A 15,800-nucleotide genomic window follows, 5' to 3' on the forward strand; every position below is an offset into this window, starting at 1 on the left:
TCACCAGCACGGGGAGTCTGTTTACATATGGGCATGGTTATGGCGCCTACAATGCTTGTATTTGTCTGCATGCAAATAATCCAGATTTAGATCGCGTATTGCTTCATCGAAAACATTCACTTCTCTCTCGACACGGTTAGTTAACTGGTGTAGGTAGCAGCAAATAGATTTTTACAGCCAGTTTAAGAAAGGAAAAAGCGGTAAAATGGCTCCCACGCCCAGACAAGCTTGCCTCAGACTGTTCAAGGCAAACGGGTATGTTGGCAAACAGAACTGCCTGTTGATGAATCACACATGTTGGTATTAAGTGTGTGTTTGTCAGTACAGGGAGGGACAGCAAAGGAGACTGTGTGAACTATGCCCAAGCAGAAGAGTGGCTGCGGTTAAAGACCAAGTGAGGACCAGAGCAGCAGGACTAGACCCTGAAATGGGCACAATTCAAATTATGTGTCTCAAACACAGCCATACACCGGAGCTTAAATGGTGTCCAGCTCCAAATCATGCACGGCAAGCAATTGTGTCTCAGGAACACACTACAAGTCAGCTCGAGTCTGTACAGACTCTATTTACTGCCTGGAGCCAGTCTACCCCACCCTTCCACAACTCGTCACAGGCTGGATCCCGCCCCACCCTGTGACGAGTAAGGAAAGGGTGGGGTGACAATGCACTCCCCTTCCTGATTGACGTGGGAAGCTTAGCTCTGCAGGGCTTTCATATGAAACGCCCAGGGCTAACTTTACCCCCACGCCATCAGGGGGTGGAGACTGTCCCTTGATGCACAGTATTTGCCAAGCTGATGACCTCACAGGCCTCAGGGGAATGAGATTGTCAGCCCGGCAAATTCACATAGAATTTGAGCATGCCCTGGGGGAGGAACGCTGAAAGGGAGTCTGTCACGTGGGTGTCCCCAGTTAGCAATTGACGAAAGATCACAGCAACAACCCAGTGAGTGGGGCAGACAGTGCCCGAAGTTTTATAGCAACTTACCAGTGCAAAATAAACGGATTTTTGTATTGGTATGATTGTGAAGTTTTTGCTGCAAATGTAAAGGGAGCGGAGCCCGGCCGCCATTTGACAGAAACGGCCACTGCCCTCAAACACACCCTTGTTCCTCAAACGGCGTTCTGTGGCAATGTCAATCACTGGCGCTCCTTTTACCTTTACAATCAACACCAGCTTGTTGACATGGGCTTCTACAGGTCTCAAAAGATTCCTATAACCTGTAGAGACTCCCAGGATTCATAGTCTCTCATGTCATCCTCGACCTCTAGATTGAGCCCCTTGGGACTCTACTCACAGCTAACAATATCAAGATTCCCCAATATGCCGCAGATACATAACTCTGCCTTAAAGTCTCCTATGTTCCATAGATCGACACCTCAAATCCTGCCTGCATCTCATCAGGACCTGGATGTTCAGCGTCAAATCAAAGCAAAATTCCTTTTATTTGCCAAGAACAAGGAAGAAAAAGTACAAATATGCCTTAAATACATGAACATTGACTCTTTAAACCCCAACTTTCACTGAATGCCAAGTCTCTTGGATTCACCTGGGACAACTACTTCATCGTCACAAACACTTTGGCAGATAAACAGACTTCCTGGACCAGCGCTTTCTCTTAAAGGATGTGGAAAAGTTCCTTCCAGAACACAACTTCAGATTTCTATTTATGCCCACGTACTCTTGCATTTGATGTTGGTAGCATCTGCTCCATGGCCTTCCATACTGGCAGCCCCTAAGGATATCCTTCACACTGCAGCACATTTCTTCCAGGACTGGAAGAAATATGATCACATCAACATATGATCAGAATGATGAGGTTCCCCCCTTCTCACCCCAGTTTTGATGAAACGCCATCCCTTGATGGCTGGCACCATTTTCAATACCAGCTGCATCATTTGCGAAGCCATTATAATCTGACCACCATCAGAATGGGGACTAAAATGAAAAAAAACAATGAAGTAGGCCTTTTCTCATCTTTTCACCCAGGATCTGGAACAAAATCCCTGTTTCCATAAGGACCATCCCAACCCTGCTCCAGTTCAGGAATGCACTGAAGACACACTTCTAGTAACATTCCAGTAGTCAGCTGCCTCCATCATGCATTGACTTCTTGCTTGCCTTTGACCTGCTACAACGGTCCTCTGACTTTTTGGCTAGGTTTACAATCTCCAAATACCACATACATACATGAATATGACTGCAATGCTCATGACCTCACTGTTGATGTGAGCAGTGCTTAATTTGTAAAAAAAAAAAAAAAATCAGTTCCAGGGCGCTCGTGGGGAGGCCACTACTGCTTGCACCCGCACTTTTCCCTGCCAGCGCTGCCAATGATAATACCAACACAGCCAATAACCCTCACAGTCCTACTAGTGTGACAATTCAGACTATTCCAGGACCCTAAAGCTATAAGAACAGTTTGGCCGGCAGGTTTTGGACATTTTTAATATATATTGAATTAATAAACGACAGTTGTTGTGCACCACTCTAAATGTAGGAGGATTGAGGCTGCCTCGAATTCCTGCAAAGAGATCTTTACGATCGTTAGGGAATTCACTGCCCCACGGTCGAATGCGACCCAGACCGCCCCCACCGAGACGTGGGCGTCGGATCTTGCATGCTTTTTCACTACTAAGATTAAGCTGATTCAGGACTCTTTTCCATTGAGGCCGCTTGCTGTCTCCCCTTACTTTGAGAACGGACCAGTTCCATCGGTTCCCCAAGGGTCAGTCCTGACAGACTTTCTGCCTATTTCTACTCCGTCGTCTTTTACACTCTTGGCCAATCTCAAATCGGGCTCGCCGCTCGATCCATGTCCGGCCAAATTTCTGGCGAAGATGGCGACAGTGGTGAATCCGCTGGTGAATCCCCTCCTGAATCTCTCTGAGCCAAGGAGTGGTCCCACCGGCTTGGAAACAGGCTATGGTCATCCCCCTTATTAAGAAGCCTGGTTTGGATCCCGAGGTCTTGGCCAATTATAGGCCCATCTCTCTCCTTCCTGCATTGGCTAAGATCTTGGAGAAGCACGTGCACACTGTGCTCTCTAACTTTTTGGAATCACACGACCTACTCCATTCCACTCAATAGGGCTTTCGCCCTAATCTTAGCACTGAGATGGCTCTGCTGGAGGTGTCTGAAGCCATCAAGAAGACACTGGACTCGGGTGGCAGAGCCATGTTGATAATGCTGGATTTGTCGGCGGCCTTCGACACCGTCCCCCGTGAGGGTCTGCTTATCAGACTTCATGAAATCGGTCTGAGGGGCACGGTGCTTAGCTGGTTTACATCTTTCTTGGCTGGCCGCCGACAAACGGTCTGGGCCTCCTCTAGTTCTGCCGAGATGCCGCCATTGGGAGTCGGAGTCCCGCAGGGCTCTGTGTTGAGCCCGACTCGCTTTAATATCTTTATGACCCCTCTGGCGGCCTTGGCTGAGTCTTTCGGGGCCCAGATCGTATCCTACGCCGACGACACCCAGTTGCTCTTTACCTGTCGGAAAGGAGAGGATTTTGATGGAGAGAGTATCCGTGAGTGCCTTGGGGCTGTTTTTCAATGGCTCCAACTGAACAGCCTCAAGTGCAACTCAGACAAATCGGAGGTACTCTTCTTCGGCTGTCAATCCGATCCGGACTGGCAGGTATGGTGGCCCGCAGACATGTCTCCTCCGGTGCGTTCGTCTCAGCTGGCTAAGAATTTGGGGGTCAAAATTGACAACGGCCTGACCTTAAGATCTCAGGTCCTTGCCCTCACTGACACCTGTTTTGGTCTCCTCCGTATGCTTCGGAAGTTTCTCCCTTTGCTATCTGAGGACCACAGGAGGACTAGGGTACAGGCCTTGATTGGTTCAAGACTGGACTATTCTAATGTCCTATATCTTGGCCTGCCGGAATATCTCCTGCAACGGATGCAGGTGGTCCAGAACGCGGCAGCCCGGGCCATTTTGGGCCTGCATAGGAGAGTCCGAGTTTCTGGCTTGCTGCAGTCCCTTCATTGGCTGCCTATCCGGAAGCGGATAGTTTTTAAAACCCGAACTCTGGCACACAAGGCCCTGTATGCTGCAGGGGCTAAGTATCTTCAAAGGCGGCTTGTCTTTTATCGTCCATCTCGATCTCTGAGATCAGAGTCGACGTTTCTTGCTACTGTTCCTCGCGTGAGGAAGGCCCGTATTGGAGGTCGCTCCTTTATGTCTCGAGCTCCACAGCTTTGGAACTCTTTGCCTCTGACATTGCGCAGCACCTCAAACTTGTTGGCCTTTAGGAAGAGCCTGAAAACTTGGCTCTTTGCCTCCTAGACTTTTTTTCCGTTGATCCCGTTCTCTTTTAATCTATGTGTTGTGTTTGTCTTTTTCAGGCTGTCAATAAAGCGCCGGGACACTCCTTGAGTAGCCGAGCGCTATAAAAGACACAAAATAACATATAACATAACATAACATGTGACAAACAGCGCCACCATATGACTGTTATACATGTCGGTGTTGGCAAGTGCCGAGCACTGAAAGCCACTGGCTCAAATAAAGCACTGGAAGTGTGAGACCCAATTATAAATGTTATAAGTGATCTTGTATGTCAGATTACATATCACTATACCATTAAGACTATCAACGTGACAAATGTATTATTTCGTTTATTATTTAGTTTTAGTGTGTGTTTTATGTATTGATATTTTGCTCTTAGGTGCTACTTATAATATTGTGAGGTCATAAGCATTACATTCAGTGTGTGAGTTATGGTTGCATGGCTGTTGCGTGAGATAGCGATTGCTGAGCCATTTAGAACTCTCAAATGGGAGTAGATTTTAGATGATTTTTGTAACAATCATTTTAACTGTTTTTTCAGTGAATTCATTTAATTTATTAGGCGTTTTTTAACATACACCAAGGTGCTGTAACCAATCCTAACCATAGTTTCACTTTATCTGTAGGTTTCAGTCAATTGCTTTTTTTTTAATTATATACATCATCCAACTTCTATAAACTTATTTCCTTCCCTTCTGCGCATAGCTATTGGCCATTCCCTGTGCTTAACACATCTCAGGGGGCCAAACCCTACTGTGCAGAGCCTTTACAAATGAAAGGGCCTTGTCTGTATGGGTTTGGGAACTCAAGAGGAGTTTGCAGACCTCACAATGTAAATAGTGGTTTATATTTCGTTTGTTTGTGTGGATGGGCCTTAGGAGTCCTACTTTATGGCTTGGGGTCAGGGAGTAACAACTCTGTGTCTTTATATGGTATAATTCTGTGGTGGCCGCAAGAGACCATATTGTCTAGTTGCTGGCCTGTTGGCCCTTGGGTGTGCACACCGAGCTATAAGTTTGCAGATTCAAAGTGGACAAAGGGGTAAAAAAAGGTTCATAGAATCAGGTTTATTTTTTTAATTTGGGTTTGCGAACTGTCCTCGAAACTGGGTTCAAAGACAGTTGGATAATTAAGGGTCCCAATATCTCTAACTTAACGCTTGCAGGCCTGTTGATACATTACTGTAACACTTAGTTCTGAAACAGATTAACTGAATAAGCAGACACCTCTGTGAAGTGTTATTCTTATACCAAGTTCGGTGTAATTCTTTTAAGCAGTATCTATGGGTAACGGAGAACAAAGCTATCTAGAAGACTTGAAATGGCGAAAGTCAGTTTTGACCCACCCTTTAATGCCCTCCTATTCCTTCATCCATCAAACTCTCTAACCACTGCCATCTCCCCTCTTATATGTCTGCTCGTGAGGGCACCATTACACACCATCCAAGACTGTTTGCCTGCTGTTTGCCTGCCTACCCGGTTCCCCGGACACCCAGCTGACTAGTTCCGCTCTCCCACGCTGCCGCTCAGGACATCGCGGCCGCCGAGAGGGGAGAGCGAGGGAAAACTACACTCCCCAGCGTCCCCTGCTGTCGACGGGGACGCGAATAGCTGCGTCAGGATCCCGCGCCCGGAGGCGCTTAAGAGCGGGCTGGGGCTGCGGCCGAGGGGGGTGTCTGCTCGTGAGGGCACCATTACACACCATCCAAGACTGTTTGCCTGCCTACCCGGTTCCCCGGACACCCAGCTGACCAGTTCCGCTCTCCCACGCTGCCGAGAGGGGAGGGCGAGGGAAAACTACACTCCCCAGCGTCCCCTGCTGTCGACGGGGACGATAATAGCCGCGTCAGTATCCCACGCCCGGAGGCGCTTAAGAGCGGGCTGGGGCTGCGGCCGAGTGGGGTTGTCTGCTCGTGAGGGCACCATTACACACCATCCAAGACTGTTTGCCTGCCTACCCGGTTCCCCGGACACCCAGCTGACTAGTTCCGCTCTCCCCCGCTGCCGCTCAGGACATCGCGGCCGCCGAGAGGGGAGAGCGAGGGAAAACTACACTCCCCAGCGTCCCCTGCTGTCGACGGGGACGCGGATAGCCGCGTCAGGATCCCACGCCCAGAGGCGCTTAATAGCGGGCTGGGGCTCCCTCCTCGCAGGACGCGCGCGGGCGACGCCGGGCTGAGCCCGGGCAGAGGGCGGGCCATCTGTGGCCATCAGGGGCCAGCAGAGGTCGGGCCGGGCCACCCCTCTTGGCTGCGGGATGGGGAAGCGAAAATTACACACCAAAGAAGGGGAAGGTAAGAAGGCTAAGGTGCCCCGAAAATCGGAAACTATTATTTCTTATCTAACTTCTGCTGTGGGGGCATTAAATGATCAGATTGCTACAGTCGAGAAGGAATTGGGTCTTGACTCTCGCATTGATATCATGCCCACTCAGAATTCTGTGACATCCCCAAGTGGGGTACCCCCGATCCCATTAGTACCAGACATTGTTGTGGTTAACCCGCCTCAAGGTGCCCAGGACCAACAAACTTGTATAAACACTTCCCAGAGAGCCAGCCGAAGGGAGACTAGAACACACAAAGATACCTCAAAAGTTACTAGTAAAGGTACCAAAAGGAAGAAAACCGTTAATTTGACCAAAGGGAATGTGATCAACATTCCGAATCGTGGGCTCCCAACAAATGTTTTGGAACTAACGGAGGAACTGATTGAATCCCACTTGGAGCCTATTCTTGTGAACATTGGCAAGGATATTGTGGACTCTTTGAATCATTGCGTTGCAAACATAGTCAAGAAATGTGAAAATATTGGCAAATTTCTAAAAGATGTTAGGTCACACCTCACAGTTCTCACTGATGCTAAGGACATAGGAGTTAACCAAATCAGGACGTCTAGTCAGGTTATTGACACTGAGCCTTCTCTGGGGGAGGGTATGCAGACTACGTCGGGACATTCTAGTCATCAGATTAAGAGGCCAGTTTCTACACCTGAGGCACAACAACATTTGTCACATGATGAGGGCATACACCCAAGTTCTCCACATAAAAGTGGATATGTTACTAACCACCGTACCCCTAAATTATCTACACTACATCTCCCCCCACAAGCTGCTCCGCTAGTGGTAATACTGACAGGAATCCTATCTCTTAAAACTGGAGCTGTAGAACCTGACAACGATCTCCTGATTAGAACTAAAAGGTGGTGCTCACAGTTTAGTAGTGGGAGTGTTGATATTGCTTTAAGTATCATTTCGGCCAGAAGAGTTGAGTGGGTGGGGAAACGTAAAAAGACCATCCCAGGAGACTGTGTAGTTGTTAACTTCGACAGAGCAAATATTGTGGACACTTTGCTCTGGGATGGCTCATACCTAGATGGGCAGGGTATTAGGCCACTTCCCCTGGGCTTTTTCTATCCGCCACCCAATTTTCTACAACCTGCAGCACGTCGGCCCATAGTCCCTATGACTCCTTGTCCTATTCTGAAAGTCAATAACACTATGCGTTACTCCTACCAATCTTACCAGGCATCACTGAGGGCAGTAAAAACAGTCCGGAGTGATAGGATGGACACAGGTCTTAATCCTGACCTAGTATTAACAAACAGATTCTCTGCTTTATCAAGCCTGGACATAAATGATTGACAACTACACACAGAAACTGATAACACGTCTAACATTACACCGGATAATCCATTGCTTCCCCACTCCTCGTACAAATTAATTAGTTGAAACGTGGCGGGGCTTGGTAAAAAAATAAAAGATGCAAGATGGATACACTTTGTGGTACAACACAAGATAATTGCTCTACAAGAGACTTAGGACACAAGTGATCTTTTTCATCTAGGTGGTTATTGTAGCTTTCATGTCAAGGCCACCGCAGGACAGGGTGGTAGACCTAAAGGGGGTCTTTGTATTTTAACCTCACTTAAACTTCCAGGCTCATTTAGAAATTTGGGGTTTCTGTCAGCAAACCTACAAGGACTAGAATGGAGTCGTCCCAAATACCCTAAAATTTTAATTTTGAATTTTTATAATGCGCCAGAGAAGGTCACACAAAACTTGCACCTAAATACACTGGCTTCTTATTTAGAACATTACAAGTCAACACAAACTGCTATATTCGATACAATCTTAATGGGAGATTTTAATATCCATCCATGTGTTTGGAATTGTCTGGATAAACACAATATAGGCCCACCTGGTTCAATCTCCACACATTTCGAGCACTCACCCCAAGGCGAGTTGTTAGAAGATCTACTTGCAAACACCAATCTCTATAAAGTTGAGGCAAGCGGAGGGGAGGAAAGGGCCCCAACCTTTGTTGGTAGAGAAGCAGAAACTGTAATTGATTACATTTTCGTTTCCCCTGGTGTGGTACAGGTTTGTTCCTCAATAGAGGTCACAATTTCGATCTTCAGTGATCATAATCCTCTAATCATGACTATACATGGGGGGAGGACACAGACAACCAGAAGGCAAACGAGGATTGTAATCCTGATAAACTCATTCCCAAAGATCAGGGGAGGAGGCTCAATTGGGCTAAGGTGGTCCCAGACACTTTTATTAAGGAACTAGAGCACAAAGTTAAGGAGGACATGGCAATATGCCTAGATAACGTGGCAGATGGGAAAAAGGTCTTAAATTCTTTCACCACTATTTGCACACAAGTGAGACTTGACCTAAGATGTAACAAGAAGAGGGATTGCCCAGATCAGCCAAGGTGGTTTGATGAGTCTTGTTCAAAAGCCCATAAAGAACTATTGTTTGCTTTAAAACCAAAACCGAGAAACAAGGAAAAGGTGGCCGCACTTAGAAAAAATTATAAATTTGCTATGGCTAACCGTAAAAAATGTATAAAGGAGGAGGCTTGGGACAATCTCATGTCAACAGATGTGTTGAAGGACAGTTCTAAATTTTGGGCTGCAATAAACCACCCTTACTTTTCTGGTATAAATAACTCGGTGATGGACTCTGTGATTCCCGATGAGACATTGGTCGCCCACTTTAGTAAAATATACAACAGTGCTGAAGAGAACACATTAATGATGGACCCCTTAGAAATTGGTGTAGAACCTCTTGCGATTTGAGGAAATGGAGGTAAAAAAGGCCATTGTAGAGATGACGAAAAATAAGGCCCCGGGCCCAGACGGTGTGCCCGCAGACCTTTATAGGACCCCCCTGGAGTTATGGACTAAGATACTCACGAATGTCTTCAACTCCACAATAACTTGGGGTTTCCCCCATCTTGGGCAACTTCATCTATAATACCCGTCTTTAAAAAAGGTTTAAGATCTGACCCTGCCTGTTATAGGCCTATCTCGCTGATTGAATCTGCCGTCAAAATCTTGGACAGGGTCATTCTGCAGAGATTAGGCAAACATCTGGAAGAGAGTAAGGTCCTCTCCGAATTACAATATGGGTTCAGGTCCAAAAGGGGTATTCGTCATCAATGCCTTAACCTCCATGTGTTAATTAGCAAATACACCTTGGCTAAGGAGGGTCTGCTATATATGGCCTTTATGGACCTAACATCGGCCTTTGATCTAGTCAATCGTGGTAAACTTTTGGGCAATTTTAATTAACATAGGGATTGATCCCCCATTGGTACATTATCTAGCGGGTCTGCATCAAGATCTGCGGGCCACTATTAGAACTAATAGCGAGGGTAGAACTACAGGTTCTTTTAAATCAAAACGAGGGGTAAGGCTGGGGTGCATTTTGGCACCCCTCCTATTCACCCTATATATAAACTCCCTCGAAATAACCCTGAAAGGGTCCACTCCTGACGTCCCACGTGTGGGGGAGTACTTGGTGCCGGTACTCCTCTACGCGGATGACGCAGTACTGCTCGCCCGTACTGGGGTAGGGCTGCAGAAACTCTTGGACAATTTTGGAGTATTTATGTCCTCCTTGGACCTGCAGGTAAATAACAAAATATCACACGTTATGGTTGCAGGGAAGCGTTCCAAAAATGTAAAGTTTGGTAAGTTTCTTTGCAACGGTGAAGAAATCTCCAGAGTCCCGGTCTTCACTTACCTAGGCGTCCTTTTTGACGAAAGGGGTACCTGGAGACCACAATTAATTGCTAAAGGCTTAGCTGTCACCAGAACTAATTCTGCTCTATTGAGCTTTGCTAAACGCTTGGGTTCACGTCCAATAGAAGCATTGTTGGCAGTTTATAAATCATAAAGCCTATCAATAGCTAGTATGGTGCCTCCATATGGGGCTATCTACCACAAGATGAAGTCCAGGTGGCAGAAAATAAGTTTCTCAGATCTTTTAGTGGTCCCCCAATCAACCCCAGTATTATAAGTCCATACCGAGGTAGGTCTTGGCTACATCAGTGATCAACTACAGTTGGCACCTTTGACCTGCTGGGCCAAGACCTGGTTGAATCCCGACATCAGTCTAAATCATTCTATTCTCAAAGATTGTATGGCGCTGGATAAAGTCAATAAAATTTCTTAGCTGGCTTACATTAAAAACACTTTTCTTAAATTGGGGAGGCCTGAACTATATCTTGCCCCGAGTACCATCAAGAAGGACGATGTACTGTGGATCAAGAATAATTTCTTAGAACGTGTGATGATGGAACGGGAGGAATTAGAGGTCCAAGAATCGGGGGTTAGGGCTAACTACATACTTCAGACTACCCCTAAAGTGGAAACCTATTTGACCATTGTGACTCGTCCTTACCATCGTAATCTCCTGGTGAGATTTAGACTTAACATCATCCAGTATTCCTTGGGGAATTACCCAGTATGGGGAAAATCCGATACATCTATCCCCTGTAGCTGTGATAATTTCTCTGATCAGACACTGATGCACTTTATTACGTTTTGCGGCCATTATGATGAATGTAGGAGATTGTTTTTAATACCTATCCTGAGAGAAGCAGGGTTCATACAAGTTTGTCCCGCTCTCCGCTACTTACAACTCCTGAGTAGCATCAGAGTAATATTTGGGGTCGCAAGTTTTTTGGTTGCTGCTATGCGTGTTAAGTCTAGAAAACTGAAATTAAATAATCCATGAAATGTGTTAATAATTGCCACCTGTTAGTCTAATTATGGAATGCTCTATTTTTAATGTAAATACGTGAATTGTTTTTATAAGAAATGCTTTTTAATACATGAATTGCTGATTTTATATGTAAGGTAATTGCTTTTATGATTTTAACTAATCGAATAAAGCTCGTATTGACTTGACTTGACATATCTGCGCAAAACTTGCCATGCTGAACCCAAACAGGGTGAACTTGTTTTTTTTTAGAAAGTATTGTGCAGAATTGTCAAATGATATCAAACTTATTTATAAAAACCAAAAACATATATTCATGGGAAACGCTGACTTAACAGTAACTACACATTTGGTACAGCTTACAGTGTAATATAGGGGGATGGGTGTGTGTGTGTGTTTATAAGTACTCTGGGATCCAGCATGTATACATGACTGTTCAGTGCTTATCACTTTTATGAATATTTTCCTAAAAGAGAGCCAGGATTACAAAGAACTAACTTTTCCTTATGCGGTATACACATATTAGCTGAATGGAATGTTGCCCCACACAAGCATCCCTCCTTCAAGAGTCGTCCTTGAATGTTTGACCTCGCTACTTCCTGAAAGTGAAAGTTTTAAAACTCAGCATTTCAGTGAGTTTATTGTATTATCTGGCTCCTGTGTTGCTGATGACCGTGTAAAATACTTGACCCAAGAATAGCCTAGTTTCCATTATGTCCCATAGTATCGAGAGAGGTGGCCTGACAGGGCAAAAGGGTTCAAAGCATGAGTTGAAAAAACAAAGTTACAAGAAACGTATGTATTCCTAACTCTTAATATAAGTGCTTAAATGTCTGGACCCCTATGCAACAATTGGGCAATAACTTCTTTTCTGTCCTTACTTTACAGCAGCCAACACATGTCCAGGCCCTTTTCGACTTTGATCCACAGGAAGAAGGGGAACTGGGCTTTCGCCGCGGGGACTTCATCCAGGTCATTGACAACTCCGACCCCAACTGGTGGAAGGGCGCATGTCACGGGCTTACGGGCATGTTCCCACGCAATTACGTCACCCCTGTGAACCGCAACGTTTAATAAGTGGATCAGAGTATTTAATACATAACAGAGGAGGGAGGACCCCAGCAAAAGAAAAACCGCGTACTGTCCAAAGGATGGAGAAGCCTTCAAGTGGTGGGATCCCCCCCATCTTCTCCCTCTGGAAAGTGCAAAGGCCTCTTCTATGAACCTTTTGGGGATTCCCTTTGGAGGGGACGTTTGGTTTTGAATGCCAAAACTTACCTTTAAATTAAGAGAGATTTTTTTTATACATAGATTTCAACAGCTGCTCCTGTGCCCTGTTCCTTCTGCACATCCCTTCTCTCCTACTTCTTGTGTCTGTCTCGTTGCATGCAGTTAAATGCCATAAAAAGCTCTCACCTCCTGATCAATGATAAACTGCTGGTATTTTATCTCTATGCAAAGGGAATCATGGTTTGTCTGATTTGAGCCGAGAAGAGAAAGATGCTTCTCATGTCTTGCCTCAGCACACCCGGTGTTATGCCTTCTTCACTGAATGTTGATCTATGAGTTTCCTGCTGCAGTCTTCTGCTGGTCTTGTGTGCAGCGTGTTCCCAACCACCACCTCCCAACCCTCCAGCAGCCGCCATATTAGGCCTGGTTTGAATTTTAAGTTCAGGCATATTTCAAGTGACCTCGCTGCATTTTTTCCTCTCTTTTATTCAAAAGATGTCCAAGCACTTTTTCATTTATTTTTCCATAGTGCCTTCTTCCTGGATTTTCTTTTCATTTGTTTGTTGAATTTTTTTTTTTTAAGATGTAGCAACAGTCCTTAAAGTTTCAGGTTAACTTTCTCGACTAACGTTGCAATGTTAACTTTGTTTGTTTGTTGTACATGTCTTCACAAGGTGAGCATGTGGGAGTGGATAGTATTGGTGTAAAAATACGAGTACCTTCAGATGCGAATGTTAATCTAATACTTTACAGCACCTTCCCATTTTCAATGCATGGCAGGCACATGCGAATCACCGTTAGTCCCAAGCCTTTGCTGCTTTTTATTCCAAGAGAGGTAGTTTACACGTTGGAAAGATGTTCATGCACAACCTGTATTTGAATTGCAGAGGCAAACTAAAACAATAAGGACCTGGTATTAAAATATAGTTTGCGATAATGCCACACATACCCTGCAGCATTATTATTCAAGCCTAAAATATTCCTTCTATCACTCAGGTGAGTTATTTGGGTTGTTTTTAGAACAGCTTTACATATTAATAGCTGAACAATAGATGTGTCTGCTTCTTGATCCCAAGGCCTCTATTTGAAGTTTGAGACCTGGCTTAGGTGAATAGTTCATTCTGCCTTGTACCACAGACAACACAATACTTGGGGGTGGGAGGAGGGTGTCTCCACGTTCTACAGACTCTTCAGTTTCGGTTGTGTTAAGGGCTTGTACACACCGGCAGTGGGTTTAATGGTGCTAAGAAGATGGGAAACCAGCAGTGATCTCAAGAAGAGAACACAGCCAGGTCTTAAACAATTTTCTGAAGTTATGAAACCCTGGATTTTTGCACAGGAACGGAGTTTGAAAGCGTGGGGGCCCCGGACATGAGATGGCTCTCTGTGTCTTTCTCCACAAGCTCTGCAGTGTCAGAAGTGAAAGGCATCTGTCCTGGATCTGCAGGCACTTAAAAGTCTTGATCGTGCAGTATTATTTATAAAAGAACCGCAGTAGCTGGAAGCTCGTGCGGAATTCAGATATTTGTTGCCAATGTTTTACCTTAATTATGGCCTTTAATGCCTAAAGACGTCATAATGTCCCCACATGTTGAGTTTTAGAAAGCTCATACTTCCTGTTTTCGTTTATTTGCCTTATTTTATTTGCCTTACAGTCTGGCCTCTCCACGTAATTGGGAGGGAGGAAAACAAGAAAACTTAAGCTGGAGAAAGTATGTTTTTGTAAATCACTGGGAATGAAACATTAGATTTTCAATTACTTTGTTGAGCGAAAGCTGTTCATGGTCTGCAATTACCAATATGTCTGTTGGTTTTGGAACACTGCAGTGAGACTTTTGGGTTAGATTTGTTTCTCATGGGTGAATCCGAGGCTATTTCTTAATTATCTTTAAAATTTGTCATTTAAAAGGGGTATGAAGACTTAATATTCTTGGCAATGTTATATATCAGCAATGGTGTAGATGCATTCATTGGATGGAGCTTGCACCAGTGAATGTGTTTGCAAAGGTGTGCAGTGAGAGCTGCTGGTTGTTTATTTTTTCCATTGGAATTAGACGGGATCAAAGAGCGGTCTGGCTTGGGTTCAGCTTTTCAATTAGAGCTGGTTGGTTGCTGTAGTCTAAGAAATTGCCAAACTGTTACGACCTTCAGTTAATGCATTTCTATTTGGGGTTCCATTGAAGGTTGAAGCTGGCTGTACTTGTTTTACTTTCCCTCTCCCTATCTGTCATCGCTTTTCTTTTTTATATAGCTTCTTTTCCCAAATTGCCTGAAAGCAGTCTCTGGGATTTTTCCCTGGACATCTGATTGTTTCTTTCGGGATCGGTGTTTGTCGGACATCTGTCTTGTGTGTACATATATATAAAACAAAATCAGTGTTTAAATAAACAAAATGGCTTCTGTACGTAATCTAACTGATGCAGCATTTCCTAGATAGCAACTAATAAACTGTGAATAATAAAGCTTTTGTGCTGTGTTCAGTCATCCAGCATGTTGTATTTGTCATTTATCTGATTATTGCATTAGCTCGCAGAGTACGCAAAGCATGGGCAATCAAAGATGGAGCAAAAGTGTAACATTTCGGTTTTTGTATGAAAGAACCCTCCTACAGTGTAACTCAATTTGTTAGCATTAATTCCTGCTTTTATTTAAAGAGTTGTATTCACACCATCTATGTATGTATGTATATGGTAGATATATAGAGCAAACGTAGCCAAAGGAAGTGGATCGTTGGAAGTGAGGGAAATGAGAAAATAGTTCCTCCGTGCCACTGCACACCAAAGTCTGACATTTACAATGGAACAATACATCATCTAATTACAGCACTACGAGACAGTGGAAGGATACATCCTCCAGTCAGAGCACTACGAGCCCTAAATGCCCCTGGGCGAGAAAAAAACACAAGAATAGGGACGGAAACTATTAAATCAGGAGCAGGTGTCATGGAAAGACAACAAAGCCATCCAATCATGACCAAGAAGGTCACTCAAAGCCCACTCTTAAGTATGTTATGCATTTGAAATAATATGTCTCGCCAACAATCCAAGAAACAACAGTCATTGAACAATTTATGGGAGAAGGGAAAGGGCGCTCCTAAGTTCTGGTCCTAGATGTGACTTTTACACCATCAAGATGTTGTGTGCCTTAACAAGGCTTGTCAGTACTTTTTACGAAGCTTTTCTTGTTGCATGTATTACTTGTTTTTCCAGAGTATCTTATTACCTATTCACTGTAGGGGGTCTATGCCAAGAGTGGTCTAATCC

At 44.8% G+C, this 15,800-nt stretch overlaps 1 protein-coding gene across 2 annotated transcripts in view; it reads left to right on the forward strand.

The window, feature by feature from the left end:
* The window catches only part of GRB2 (growth factor receptor bound protein 2), a 313,545-nt gene extending 298,524 nt beyond the window's left edge, over positions 1–15,021 (forward strand). The window contains exon 6 of one of the 2 annotated variants that reach the window (XM_086930763.1): positions 12,196–15,021. In XM_086930763.1, the coding sequence (XP_086786889.1) occupies positions 12,196–12,381 (186 nt within the window). In that variant the 3' untranslated portion in view covers positions 12,382–15,021. The remainder of the gene's footprint in view (positions 1–12,195) is intronic. The other variant, XM_086930764.1, reaches the window with a different exon arrangement.
* Positions 15,022–15,800: the final 779 nt, after the last annotated feature.

The sequence above is a fragment of the Lissotriton vulgaris genome, chromosome 7 (genome assembly GCF_964263255.1).
Source record: "Lissotriton vulgaris chromosome 7, aLisVul1.2, whole genome shotgun sequence".
Taxonomy (NCBI): Eukaryota; Metazoa; Chordata; class Amphibia; order Caudata; family Salamandridae; genus Lissotriton; species Lissotriton vulgaris.